This window comes from Trichosurus vulpecula, chromosome 5, assembly GCF_011100635.1.
Source record: "Trichosurus vulpecula isolate mTriVul1 chromosome 5, mTriVul1.pri, whole genome shotgun sequence".
NCBI lineage: Eukaryota > Metazoa > Chordata > Mammalia > Diprotodontia > Phalangeridae > Trichosurus > Trichosurus vulpecula.
In genome coordinates this window covers 249112523-249127708 of record NC_050577.1, presented here as the reverse complement: position 1 = coordinate 249127708, position 15186 = coordinate 249112523, and the positions used below count along the sequence as shown (strand labels likewise).

Below are 15186 nucleotides of genomic sequence, written 5' to 3'. Positions count from 1 at the left end.
GTGTTTGAGACAGTGCATCATCTTTCATTGGTTTGGAACCTGAAATTCTTTCTTCCAATTACAACTTTTCATAACCTGAATTTTGTGGAACTCTGGTATTCCATGATGTAGTCCTAGTTCCAGATGCAATAAACAGCAAACCTTTGGGGTCTCCCAAAGAAAAAAATCTGAAAATATGATAACAGCTCTCTCTCGGGGTTATGTACCAAAATTAAAACAAAAACAGATCTAGCAAAATTACAACAGCATTTACAGCACAATGCAGATGTTTAAAAACAGAACTGAAAATTTTAAAATAGAAAACGTTCCAAACTAAAAAAATTGCTCCCATTACTGATATATGTAAAAAAAAAAAAAAGGCGGAGGGGGAGGGAATTGTGGCATGGTTAGCTATCACATCTAATATACCTATACAAAATATAGCAAACATCCATATTCCTGTAAGTTACTTATATTACTAGATTTTAAATAAAGCTGACTTGAAAATACCTCAGTGCAGCCTCTGTCAGGAAGTACTGGGTTCAAGTCCTGATTCTGACACATACTATGTATAACGGTGGGGATGTCATAGCCTATTAGTAGCCCAGTTAACTCACCAAGATAGTACAGTACGAATTTGTTGCTGAGCTGTAACAGTGAGAGAATTTTCACCCTAGGCATTTGCTACTTGAACAAAATTGTAATTCTGGACCTCCTTTCTTCCTCTTCTCTCCCATCCCCCCACCCCACCCCCAGTCAATAAATAAAATTTGCTTCATCATTTGATTCCAGTAGCAATAGGAAACTTTCTTAAAGTCTTCAAGATTTTACTTCATCAGTTCAAAATTTTGTTTAAGTGAATTCTTCCATTGCAAAAAAAAAAAAGTTGAAAACCATTGTATCAGTCAGGCAAAGTATAAATATTTGTTGGGGGTTTGGCACTCGTAATCTAGTAAGCAAAAAAATTGTTTTAGAATTGTTCTCTGTGATCAGTTTATAACATATAGCAAAGTCTAAAATAGTCTATGTTCTCATTTTCAAAAGTTGTTTTTATATTAGCATTCTTATACTTGTTTTATATTCTTGATTTTTACTTGAATATTCTTCTTTTATAGCTGGCTGCAATAAAACTGGGCCGATATGGAGAAGATCTACTATTCTATCTCTACTACATGAATGGAGGAGATGTATTACAGCTTTTAGCAGCAGTAGAGCTGTATGTTCAAAATATTTGATCACTTTTGTATCATAGATGAGTCATAGTCACTCTGTGGGAATCTTAAAACATAGTACTTTAAATAATCATGGCTAATTTTTTTTTTATTTTTTTGTTTGTTTTTGGAGGAGGAGGGAAGGCAGGCCAATTGGGGTTAAGTGAGTTGCCCAAGGGCATATAGCTACTAAGTGTCAAGTGTCTGAGGTGATATTTGAACTCAAGTCCTCCTGACTCCAGGGCCAGCGCTCTACTCACTGCACCACCTAGTTTTACTTTTTAAAAGAAATAATAAATTCCCCCAAAGTATGCTGTTTAGTGATTGTACTTTATCATCAAAATGCCAAGTAAGTTATATTTAAGTTATGTGAATAATGGTATGCTACTATATTGTTGTGAATTATAAAGTTTTATTTTTAAAATGACCTGCAGCCTGAATTTCAAATTGAAATTAGCACAATGTATAGCTTAACCATTTGCTAGAGAATCAGTTTCACCAAAAGTTTTAAGTGGATCCAGTTAATGTATTTCATGAAGACTAATGTGAAGAGGTTAGCAAGGATCCATTAAGTCCTTACGTTCTGATGGGCTTACCCAGTACACAGCGAAAAGAAAAATTCTTCTGTTGCTTCTGAAACTATGTAAATTGCTGGCAATCAATCAAAATGACCAAATCTTTTGATTCATTTGGTTCTGCTGTAGTTCATGTCTGCCCAACCATACTTTTAAGTTCATGTCCTCTCAAACCTTTTACAATGTCTTTGAGATGTCTTTTTGTTTTATCTATCTTTAAGACTTTTGCTTTCATTGTATTTTGAGTCAAGGAAAATGAGTAAACAGATTGTTTAAAGTACAATGGAAACAGAAATCTTAAACATGCAATAAAGGTAAAGGTGTGTGAGGCTTTAACATGTTTGAAAGCATCAGATTTTTTAAACTATGGGTAGTCCTCATCTTAAGCGTTCTCTTGGCCACACTGAATAGTACCTATTGTAAAACAATTGGTCCATTTATTTCCTGGAATAATTTATGGTATTTGCCCAATATTTCTTTATCTACTTGAGAAAAGCCTTTAGTCAATGCCCTGTGCCCCCAAATTGGCTGTACCTTATGTTACTACTGGACTTCCATGGTAACTATATTAGCTTTTTGCCTTTATTACCAAAAAAAAAGATAATTAGATTTAGAAGTCTCAATTTCTTGTAAAGGTATTTATTTACAGTATATTGGACATCAGGGACTCCTATTAATTTTAGTAAAAACTTTTTCTACAGGAAATGAAATTGTTTTTGGTGATAAATTGCTTTATCATTTACTGCTTAAGCTGAGGAATGTTTATATTTTTCCCTGCTGATTTCCTAAGAAAGCAAGTTCTTCCTGTCCCCAGACCTTTTGAATAATATAAAAGCCTCTTACTACTCTCTTGTCATTTTACCTAAACAGTAGATCTCATGTTACAACTTTCTCCATTATCACTTCCTTGCTTTCTGTTTTCTGTAGTGGAGTCTGAAAAATCCCACTTACCCTATTTTATTTCTTTCCTAAAAACAAATTCTGTAGTAAAAATACATGAAGATTCATCCCCAAAATGCCCATTTTAATCATCTGGGAAATTTTTTTTATTGTTTTCTTGAGAGTTATTAGATTTTAAATTCTCAAATGAATTCTATAGGGTCAAATTAATGGATCTTTTAATTTATGCCAGTTTAGGTTCAGTCACATCACAAATGAAAATTAATTCATTTTTGTCTAAGAACTGTCATCAGTGGACATTTTTAGCCATTTTGTTTTTATAATTTTACCTAGTCAGTTGCACAGTCATGAAAATATATATTTAGAGATAGTTCATATAATCATTTACTGAGTAAATCTGTCCAGATATCTCTTGGCATCTTTCATAACCTAGTCAATACCTCAGTTAGTTCAGGTCCTTATCACTTGTCTGCAGGACTATTTGAGTAGCTCTTTCATGGACCTCCTTGTTTCAAATCTCCCCTCTGTCAAATCCAGCCTGCACACAAATACCAAAATGATTGAGCAGTGCCTAGAAAATCATAAACATATAAGAAATGTTTGTTGATTGATTCCTGTAGCATAGATCCTGTTATGTAATTTTACTCCTCAAACTGGTTTCTCTCCTGTTACTAAACTCCTTTCTTTGGCTTTTACAGCCCTTTACAACATGGCCTCAACCTACCTTTCCAGCGTTATTATACACTACTTCCCTTCCCAAACTCCATGGTTCAGCACCTCCTCTTTCTTCTTCCTCCTCCTCCTCCTCCTCACACACAGCACTCCATCTTTTCTTTTTGTGTGTTTCTGTAAGCTGTGATGAAGACACTATATCATCACCTTTTACATGAGGCCTTTCCTTATTCCCCTAGCTGCTAGGGCCTCCCCCTGAAAAATGTATTTATTTTGTGTCTGCTTATATAAAGGCATCTAGAATACAATAAGCTCCTTGAGGACAGGGATTATTTTCATTTTTTATTTTTGCATCACTAATGCCTAGCACAGTGCTTTGCACATAATAGTCAATAAAGACAGCTAGTTACTAGTGTCATACTATTGATAATACATTTAAATTGATAATCAAAAATATAATTAAGAGAAAAAAATTTCCTAAATTATCTGGCAAATATTTAGTTTACTTTCAGTTTTTTCCTTATGTTTTTGTGGTGTTTCTCATTTTCATTAGCAATAAAAGGACCTTTTGTTCAATGAAAAGGTTCTACAATTCAGTAAAAAATTTTTTTGCTGACAAGAAATACTAAGAAATTGCTTTCTTAGACATAATACAAAAAGGGTATAATTAATAAAGCAAAATGATTAGGTGAAGCAAATTTGATTATGCATTTTCATTCATGTTTGTAAGCTAATGCTTTTCTTAGAAAAGTTCTAAAAGAATTTACATGTCAAAGTAAAATATATCAAAAATCAGTAACAAGAAAAAATTAATTTTCTTTTTCTTCTCAAAGTTTTAACCGAGATTGGAGATATCACAAAGAAGAACGAGTATGGATTACCAGGGCACCAGGCATGGAGCCAGCAATGAAAACCAATACATACGAGAGGGGAACATATTACTTCTTTGACTGTCTTAACTGGAGGAAAGTAGCTAAGGTATATTTTTTTCCTTGTGCAAATGTATAAATGTATAAATCTAAACTTTTTCATTAAACCTCCTTGTTTATCTGTTTATGTATATAATGTATATACCAATACATCCATTCCAATTATGTGCCAGATATTTAGCATATCTTTTGTCTCCACTTCCTTGTGTGACTTGATTTTAGACTCCAGAAGGGGGTGTTGAAACAATTTATTTCATCAGTAGTTAGGGAAATGATTGATCCTAGTAAAGAGATTTTGTAATTTTGCACAAACCCTGGTAACATTTGAAATACTTATATTTTTTGTGACTACTGAATTGTAAAATAAAAACACCCTCTTTCAATCCCAAAGTCATGTATTCTTATATTATTACTTAACCAAATATGAGATTCAATTAAAAGTAATGTATACATATATTTTTTACACATCAGCATTTTACTCATTCCAGTGAAAGTTGTTTAAGTCTTTGACAACTGTTTTAAAAAAGGAAATTAGATTAATCCAGAAGCGTGAACTATAGGTAAAACCTAGCATGTTGGAGAAATGCGCATATGGTTTCTCAAAAGAAAATAAACAACGAACACCACTGTGAGTTTTCCTCATAAAATCTGTAGGAAGGTACTTACTGTCCCCCATACCACATCATCTTCTTGTCCCAGATTCAAAACTGTCTTGCTTTTAATGCTATACTCTTGTATCCAGGATCATATGAGAGGCTAGAGAATATATACTGCTACCCAAAATCCAAAATTCAGGATTTTCCTGAATGCATACTCTATTGATGATTCTAAGAGTTTAGAAATTTTGTTTTTTGAACCCTGAGTCTCAGGATTTGTTTCTCTTAATATCAGAGGTGAAGTTTCATCTCATTACTTATAACGCCTATAGCGCATTTGCGCTAGGATGAGAATAGAATCAACTCTGTGTCATGAAGCAAAAATTGAAGATATTTCCATGTACTATGTTTTATGAGAACTATTTACCTTGAAATTAGGAAGATAAAATCTAAAGAAGAACCTACAAGTAAGTGGTCCTTTAATTGTTTATGGATGTTCCTTTAGCGTAGCCAGGGTAGAGCTATTCGGAGTCAAGTGCTCATACTTGTGTCTGTTTCCTAGATAGGACCAATTGCCCAAATTTTCTATGGATATTTAATGTGATTTCCCCCACAAAATTGTGTTCATCTATGTTGTTTTCGGATTCTTTTAGAATGTGTTGCATCATACCAGTTTCTTTTACATTTTTACAATTTGCAGGTGCATTCTTTTATTATTCCACCACTGTGACCATATTATTGTAATGTTTCTATTGATTGTATTATCAGATTCACACAGGAAGAGTGAGAGGTTATTTAATAAAAGTGTTTATAGTGCAACTAATTGCCCATAGTGAATGTAGGTGCCTTTCTTTTGTATTATATAAAGCTCCAGAAAATATTTATGAAGGAATGTGTAGGATAGATATAGTAAGTTAATGTTTTAGGTAATACTTAGTAATTAGGTAATATTTATTTGAATTAAGGAAAAAATTAAATAGCAAGTAGTTTTAATTCATTTGAAAAAGAATTTTCTTCTCCCCCACTTTAAGTAACAAAAATAAGTTGATTATACATTGGGATTTCTCCTAGACTTATTGAAAAAAAATAATGTGCTGCATATTGACAATTAAAGAAACTTATTGAGTAGAGTCAATTTGGATGTAAATGTAAAAACAAAAATGGAGACTTGGCATTTTGATTTGGGGAGAACATACCAAGTTTTCTGAATGCATCAAGTATTGTTCTTTTATTTTCTTTGGTCAAAATTGCCAATCTCAGAGAAGCACAAGGACATTCAAAAATAATATGGTATGATTGTAGTTTCATTATCTGCATTGTAATGCAGGAGTTTAAGAAAAACTTGTAATAAAAATATTGCTCACTTTTCAGCTTTCCTTAAGGCTATATAAATGAGAAATAGGAAAATACTAAAATGTCAGTGGTAATTAGGGATGAAAATATAATTAGTAAATGATATCAACCATAGCCATTCATTTTGAAGAAGCAGGGTGAAAGAGGGGTCAGTCCCACAAATAAATAACAATAAATATGAAACAAAAGTTATCTTTTTATTTTTTAAATAATATCTCATTTTCAAGACAGTTTGTTAAAGTGCTTTAAAAACTCAAGTGCTCTACAAATAAAGTGGTATTCAGCTCTGTAATTCTTATTTTGATTGAGGTTTTAGACAGTCTCTTTTATTAATCATGTGAATTACCATTTCTACCATGAGTTATTTTCATTTTTCTTTTCAAACATAGCTGAACATATTTTCGTATTAGAAGAATGATTATTGACAGCTTTAAAATGAATAAAATTATATCATTTACTAACATGCAAAGTACAGAGCTTTCCTACTGTCTTTTCTTGCCATTTTTGAAGCATTTTTCTGAGTAATTATATTGCATATACCTTTCTTGAAAGTAAAGCTATTATATAAATAAAATTGAGAGGTTATCAATAAGTGAAATAAAAAATGTAGGCAATTGTGCAGTTTAGACTAAAGAACATTTTTCTTCTTAGATAAGCATATAATTTATGGGAATAGGATGGGAAATTGGCTTCAGTTATCTCTGTATCAGTTGTCCACATCAACTTTTTTAGCTTAAAATTGGGATTTTATTCTCCTGTGGAAGAAATTCCTCAGTCAGGTAAACACTTTAAGAAAAAGGTTTCCATTGTTTTCTTTAGCTTATCTCAATTTTTTTTTTCCACGTTTGAACCATTTTTTACATATGGAAAAGGTATTGGACCTCTCTTGCTTGGCCTTTGGAAAACTGGGTGCAGATCTGAGGGAAAGATCTTCCTAACGGAGCTGCCTCCAGATATTATAGGAGCATTACTCCCAAACACTGGAAAGGGGATCTTGGAGAAGGGGAGTCATGTTTTTGGCAAGGATTAGATTTGATGATCTCCAAGGGCCACTTTCAATCATGTGATCCTATAATTCCAAAACTGAGCTGTGTAGTAGAGTAAACGAAAGAGAATCATTAGTAGAAGGGCAGTTTTGTCCATTTCTTTGGAAATCTGTTGTAAAGTAGTTGCATTAGGAACATGCAACATAATTCTTTTTAACAGTATGATCACTTACTTTTACTTTGTGTTAGATTAACAGTTGACTTCATTTGTTCATATTAAAATATATGCATCCCAGAACTATATAAATTTAAACATTAAGACATATCCAACAATTGAACTTTTCTTGTTGGCTTCTATTTAATATTTAAAAGAAAAGAGGCATTCTCAGGGAAACTGCCTTTGGAACCACAAGACTTTAGTGTACCCAGTGATCACAGTGATAAGCATACTCATACCTAGGAAATTAGAAATGCTGTCAAATCAAGCAAGTCAGCTTTTGTCTGTAAAGTTGGGCGCATTACTATTATAATTATCAAGGAGAACTTACATAAAATACTCTGAACTCCTTGCAAGTTGTTACTAAATGGAAGATTAAATGTGATATTTGCACATTGCCCAGCACATAGTAGGTGCTTAATAAATGCCTTTTCCTTTCCTCCGTTACTAACAAGTTTAATGAGGAAAAAAAAACTGTTAATATTCCAGTTTTATAACTAGTTATACTGGACAGGACATTCTGTCTTACAATGGACAGATTCAGTCTAGCCTGTGTAAAGTGATAGGGTTGGTGAGTACTAAATAATCTCTAGATCTTAAAAAAAGAGTTCTGTTTCTTTTAGGGCTGGGCCTCACATTTGCACAAATGCATTTTCAAGTAAAGTGTGACAGGTTTATCCATCTGGAGAAACTTTTATTATAAAGTCCTTGTTCTACATACTCTAAGAAACTTGAGGTTTTTATACAGATTAATACTTAAGATTCCATTATTTTTAAATTTTGTAATAATTCAAACCGGATGTATGACCTGTTTTTCAAAACACTCAAGCAGTTGATTCTTTCAAGCTCATACTTTTGATATGCCTATTATAGTCTTTCCTATTGATGTGACTTACTCTATTTTATTCACTGGTACCAATTTATGCCCTTTGTTATACTACTTTCTCTAAATATGTATTATCTTACTGCACTTTTGTCACCAAACCTAACCCTCCTTATAGGTTTTTTACAACTTGAGGATGGTTTGAGATAATATTCCTTAAAGTTATTCTCATGTGTAATTCAATAAAAATTTTATGTTGTAATGACGGTAATGATTTTGTAATTACTTAGTTATTAATGAGAATATTAAGGGAATATAGGCCTAACAGCTATAAGAAGTGAAATGCAGAACTCCCTCCCACTATCCCCCCTTCTTTAAACTCGTGGCCTATTTTCAAGAATACTCATGATCATGAAAAACAAACCTTTTATGTCTTTTCCCTGTTAGGTGCTTTGATCCAGAACTAAAAGAGTAAAAACTAAAGATATTTAGGGAAATTGAACTTAAAGAATCTCCTTATAAATAACATAATTAAAGATGTATATATGCAAGATGAGTTCTACTCAAAATTTCAGAATCTCATATAGTTTTCATGCACAGAGTTTAAACAGATTTTCTTTGAGAATGGAAAAACTGAACTTATTTATTCCAGCACAAACTTAGCTAACCAAACTCTAAAATTCATAACAAACTAATTTTAAAATTCTTTCAGCTCTTTAGGGAGATGTATATAACATGAATTATTCTACTGTTTGTAATGTTCACTTTTAAGCAAATAGTGTAATGTCTCTTAGTTACACTAACCAGAATATGGATATTCTACAAATTTTCTGATGAAATTAACCACAGTAAAACCTGTTTTTAAACATTTGTCAGCAAACCGCAAAAGTTTAGTGGTTTAAATTTGGTTAATGGTTCGCTGTCTAAAGGAACATTTAAATTATAATTGTGAACATTTACAGTTATGATGTCTTGAATTTTCATTTTAATTTTACAAATAATGAAAACTTTTAAGGTGTTGGGAGAGTCCAATCAAAAGTAGATCTCTAAGGTAAGATACCCTAAGTCAGGTTTTCCTCAGTCACTTCTTGGTAACAAGACATTTATTATGGAGGTGGCTTCACTTTTTTGACATCACTAAGAAAACCTTAATTGTCCCTAATTATTAAAACTTTCATGCAGTTTAATAATAGGGCAGTATAAATTAACCAGATTCAAACAACATAATTCCTAATTTTCTGCATAATAAAAAAGGGCTTTAATGCTTGGCCATATTCTTTAGACTTGAAAATATGAAAAGTGGTAGTATAGTTTTTGAGAATTATAAATATTTTATTTTTGTTTTAACATAATATACATTTGATAGTGAGCCTTCTAAAACTTGTACAGACCACTGTGTCTTTTCTTTTCAGGGCATGTGGTTTACGAATTGGGAAGTCTAGAGAAAGGGGAGATTTCATGGTTTTCCACAAGTCTTAATGGGTTGGGATATATTTTCAAGCTTGATTTTTTTAAAGGTCTAGATTTAAAGCAAATTTAAGAGGTGACTATTCCCATACTTTGAAAGGCATCATTTAATATCCCCTTTAAAGCTTGTAGTAATTTAAATAGACATTTTGCCAGTTAAAATACAGCAAGCAGGTAAAGTCTTCTGTATTGTTATTGCAGTGCTCTGAATCTTAAACTACTTTTTCAAGTGCAGTTATGTTTTGGATGCCTCCCTATTGAAACAAAGAAGCAGGTCTTATCATATGTATACTACAGAGCAACATATTTTTTTTCCAATTGAAAGGCCTATCTTCACATTGTTTTTCCTTTATTCATCATATACTGTATACCCAACCTCTCTGCAGTGCAGCATTTTACTTAGAAAAGAAATGGTATCTGAGTGTAAGTGTATATTTTATTTTTGTGTATAGCTAGAAATACAGTTTTGGCAAAAAGATACAATCAAGAGGACCTTATAATAAAATCTTCTAAACATTTAATTTTTTTCTGTTATAGGAGTTCCTTCTGGAATATGACAAATTAGAAGAAAGGCCTCATCTGCCATCATCCTTCAACTACAACCCTGCTCAGCAAGCCTTCTAAAGACTTCCCTTTTCTTGGGGTATGGCTGTCTCAGCACAATACTCAACATAACTGCAGAACTGATGTGGCTCAGGCACCCTGGTTTTAATTCCTTGAGGATCTGGCAATTGGCTCATGCAAAGGGTCACCATTTGAGGTCCTGCCTTACTAATTATGTGCTGCCCAACAACTAAATTTGTAATTGTTTTTCTCTAGTTTGAGCAGGGTCTGAATTTTTCCATTTTTTTTGGACAGCAGACATTGATCTGTAATGACAAAAAAGTACACTGACAAAGTTTACCACATAGTTTCCAAAATGTAAAAAAGAAAAAAAAAACCCAGAAAAAAAAAAACAAAAAACCCCAAAAAATTAGACAACAAAATTTGCATTGTTCATTGTAGCACTATTGGTAATAAAAAAAAAATGTTTGTGCATTTTTATGTGAAGATCCTTCTCGTATTTCATTTGGAAAGATGAGCAAGGTCTGCTTCCTTCATTTTACTTCTCCCTTCTGTTTTTGAAAGGCAGTTTTTCGCCAAGCTTAAATGCAAGAATATCTGACTGTTTAGAAGAAAGATATGGCCACAACCTCTGGAAGGTTTCTAGGGTTGTGTTATTACTGAGCTTCATCTTTCCAGAATGAGCAAAACACTGTCCAGTCTTTGTTACGATTTTGTAATAAATGTGTACATTTTTTTTAAATTTTTGGACATCACATGAATAAAGGTATGTATGTACGAATGTGTATATATTATATATATGACATCTATTTTGGAAAATGTTTGCCCTGCTGTACCTCATTTTTAGGAGGTGTGCATGGATGCAATATATGAAAACGGGACATTCTGGAACTGCTGGTCAGGGGACTCCTTTGTCGCCCTGTGCACTAAAGGGCCAGATTTTCAGCAGCCAAGGACATCCATACCCAAGTGAATGTGATGGGACTTAAAGAAGTGAACTGAGACAATTCACTCTGGCTGTTTGAACAGCAGCGTTTCATAGGAAGAGAAAAAAAAAAAGATCAATCTTGTATTTTCTGACCACATAAAGGCTTCTTCTCTTTGTAATAAAGTAGAAAAGCTCTCCTCACTGCAGTGTGGACTTTGATTTGAGATTGTGAAGTCATTTCTTCAGCAATGAAAAATGGAGAAAAAGAATACCTGTTGAAGTTTTCAAAATATCATGCTATCCAGCGGTTAAGAGACTTAAAAGGAAGTCTTTTAACTGCTGACAATTTAATGAAATCATATACCATTTCACATGTAGGTCAAAAATAAAGTCTTAATATAACCAGATGAATAAAATGTATAACATGGAAAAATATGGATTATTGTAGCATTTGACATAAATACCCTAAATACTCTTTAGGAGGTTATCAAAATAGTTGCTTTTAAATATCTTAAGTAGTCACAGTTTACTTTCAAGCTTATATTTTGCCACTTTAAAATACCATTGTTATTCATAGATAAGAGGTTTTTTATTCACAAGTTCTGAGAAACCCAAACAAAATCATGAGAAAATTAACTCTTCCATTTCACTGTGCGATTTCACAGTTTATCCTTTTGTGAGCTCTTTTCCATATAAAGATGTATTTTTAAATGCTTGAAGACTAAAGTTACCAAGGCAAGAAAAAGACAGCAAAACAATGTGAGTTTATTTTTTTTAATTCTAGGTTTTAACCTATTTTTCTATGTGGAAAAACAATTTGTTGTCATCTATCAAATGTTTTGAAATTAAACAGTAACATTGCTGTGTTCATGTACCAGTTACAGCAACTTAACTACAACATTTCTATATGTATCTTGAGATAAGAGAAAATGAACATAAATACATATCAAATTATTTATCTTTTTTTAAAACCAAAGCACCTTCATAACAGAAAAGTTAATTCATACTTAAAATCTAACTTAAACTTTACCTATGATGCAAATGATCTTCATAGGCCCCAACACTTTATGACAAATTTAGTACAATCCTAAACAGCCACTTTAAAAAAATCAAGACTACATTCATGCAGAATATAGTTAATTCATTTTAAAATATAATTTCTACATGGCATCCAAAACCAGATGGGACACATAGGGCAATATAAGATCTTTTTCTTTTCTTTCAATACAAAATAGAACTTTCAGAAGCTACAAATTTCCCTACTAGAAAAATTTGATCTTAAATCTTAATTTTGATAGTATAAAATTTTTAAAAATATTTAATAGGTTTCATAGGGACCAACATATACAGAGTGTCCAAGTCAGTGCAGTTTTACACTTAAGCTTTTAAAGCTTAAAACCACAATAAGAATTTTGGAACACTCAGTATAATGAATCAGTGTGTCAGGAAAAAAATTTTCTCTAACTTGTCTTACTACCATATACATATTTTCTTAAGCTATTTTGTAATTTAATAGACTCCTTGGGAGGGTTTCCTTCTTTTAAAAATTGAACACTTAAAAGCAACTAAAATTTTAGAAAATAAAACGTTCAAAAGAGAATACTAGCCTTGACATAAAATTCAGGTTATGTTTTTTTTTAAACTGATGAAAGTCTATAATTGTTACTGCATTCCTTGTTTAGGGAGCACATTTGAATAAACATGTATCTGTGGCAGCAAATGCATCAAAGTTGATTTTAATTATCATATGCCACATTATCATTATTAGGTTTAATACTGCTAAAATGTCTTTAATTTTAAAAGACACGAATATGTATTAAAAACAAATTTTGATTATAAATCTAGATTCTTTTTTCTAAAATATTCTAACTACAATAGTAATTCCTTTGAACCTAAAATTAGTACCACATAATAGCTTTTATTTTACTGCATTTATCAAATGATTTTCAGGAGTTTGACACTGTAAAACTAATACCAAAACTAAGGATTATTCTTTTAAAATAATTACTTGGGATACCTTTAAGTAGAACATAAAATGTTGAATACACTTTACTCCTTTTCTTCTGTCCCTGAAAATGCCTTTAATTTGAAAAAACAAATAATAGGCTCTATTCAAGAATAAAATGAATGAAATATTTGTACTTTAAAATAATTTGACTTAGGTAATAATTTCACTTTAATTTTTTTCTCTGCATTTTAAAGAAACCCTAAAGCTTGGTGTTTTGCCCACATTCTCCTCCTTTGTTGTACCATGACACATTAAGTCCCTCCTCTTCTAAGGTCCTTGTTGTACTTCCAACCTTCTCTGCCCCATCCCAAAACCTAAGTTTGGCAGTTGAACATAGGACTATAAAACAGAACAAGGCTTTTAAACAATGTTCCTTATTTGCTTTGTAGCACTAACATTACTGGGATTATACAAGACAGAACTACAACATTTACTCCACCCAATTTTCCATGGTTCCTTTGTATGTCTGGGGGACCTGGATAAACAGGTACCAATAAAACAGGTTTCAGGAATCAGATCACACATACCAAATATTGTTTGTTACAGGGTAGATGCCATCCTGTAGAGAGGTCTCTAGGAGCAAGGCTTGCTTACCAAACATCCCAATGACTTAAAGCTGGAGAGTATAGCTAATAGAATAGATAACAGGTTTGAAATTAACATTTATCTTGACAGGTTGAGCAGAAACCAAGATGATGATAGTTCATAGGATAAATGTAAGTCTCACCATTAGGTTTAGAAAATCAATTGCATAACTTTTAACATGGGGGTGGGGTGGAGAAACCTGGTTTGGTGACAGCTCCTTGGAGGAGAGGAGGGGGGCAGAAACCATAGGAATTTGAGTTGATCAGGAGCTCAGCAGGAGCCAAGTATGATTAAACTACTAAAAAATTCACAAATGTTAAACTGTGGAAATATAAGTATAGGAGAGGGAGCCTAGTCCAGTGAAAAAGAACAGTGAGCTGGGATTTGGGAGACCCAGTCCGGTGTGGGGAACCTGTGGCCTTCTAGGTCCTTGAATGCAGCTTTTTGACTGGAGTTTTACAGAACAAATCCCTTTGTTAAAGGGATTTGTTCTGTGAAGTTTGGATTCAGTCAAAGGGCCACACTTGAAGACTTAAGAGAGCCACGTGTGGCCTTGAGGCCACAGGTTCCCCACCCCCGTGTTCTGGTTTTGTCATCAATCTGTATGACAAGTCAAACCCTTTCAGCTTATTTCTTATTATTTTGCATCTTGAAATGAAGAGGTTGGAGACCAGTGTTCCATGGAACACAGGCACAGTGTAATCTATGACTAGGGAGATAACACATGGATACTAGTAGTATTTTTGAATACAAAATTTTAAGAGGTTTCAGTATGAAAATAGGTTTAATTTACTCACAGTTCCCTTGGTCTCCCTTTACTCCAGGTATTTGATTTCCCTGGAGCCCTTTGGACAAGTATTTATTTGTTTCATTGATATCCTTAAAAGACTTTTACCTAAGGTTCTGATTCTCAAGCTCCGATCTCAGTATTAAATGTTCCTACTGTATTTTTGGTCAGACAATATTTGCAGTTATTGCAAATTGCAAAAATTCACTTCAGGGTCAGCCAGAGGAGGATGACCATAATAAGAAATATTAAATGAACAACATTTGAAGGAACTAGAAGTGTCAAGACTAACAATAGTTAACATTTCTGTAGAGCTTACTAGGTATCAAGTACTAGGCTAAATGCTTATATCTCCTTTGTTCCTCACAACAACCCAGGAGGTAGGTGCTATTATTATTATCCTTACTTTACCAGAAAGGCAACTGAGGCAGCCAGGGGTTATACAGCGAGTGTGTTAAGGCTGGATCTGAACTTGTGGCTTTCTGACTAAGGGAGACAACAAATTATCTGCAAATATTTAAAGGGCCATTAGGAAGGAAAGAGTGTCTTCACTGCTTCAGAGAGCATTAAGTTAATCTAGATCTAGAGTGAGGAAGGACCTCAAAG

General features: G+C 32.8%; 1 protein-coding gene across 7 annotated transcripts in view; it reads left to right on the top strand.

Annotated features, from left to right (window-relative positions):
• Positions 1 to 11401, top strand: part of CNOT2 (CCR4-NOT transcription complex subunit 2) — a 187616-nt gene extending 176215 nt beyond the window's left edge. For all 7 annotated transcript variants that reach the window (XM_036760299.1, XM_036760298.1, XM_036760293.1 and 4 more), the window contains 3 exons: positions 1095 to 1195; positions 4171 to 4315; positions 10246 to 11401. In XM_036760299.1, coding sequence (XP_036616194.1) covers positions 1095 to 1195; positions 4171 to 4315; positions 10246 to 10332 — 333 coding nt within the window. In that variant the 3' untranslated portion in view covers positions 10333 to 11401. The remainder of the gene's footprint in view (positions 1 to 1094; positions 1196 to 4170; positions 4316 to 10245) is intronic.
• The last annotated feature ends 3785 nt before the right edge of the window (positions 11402 to 15186 follow it).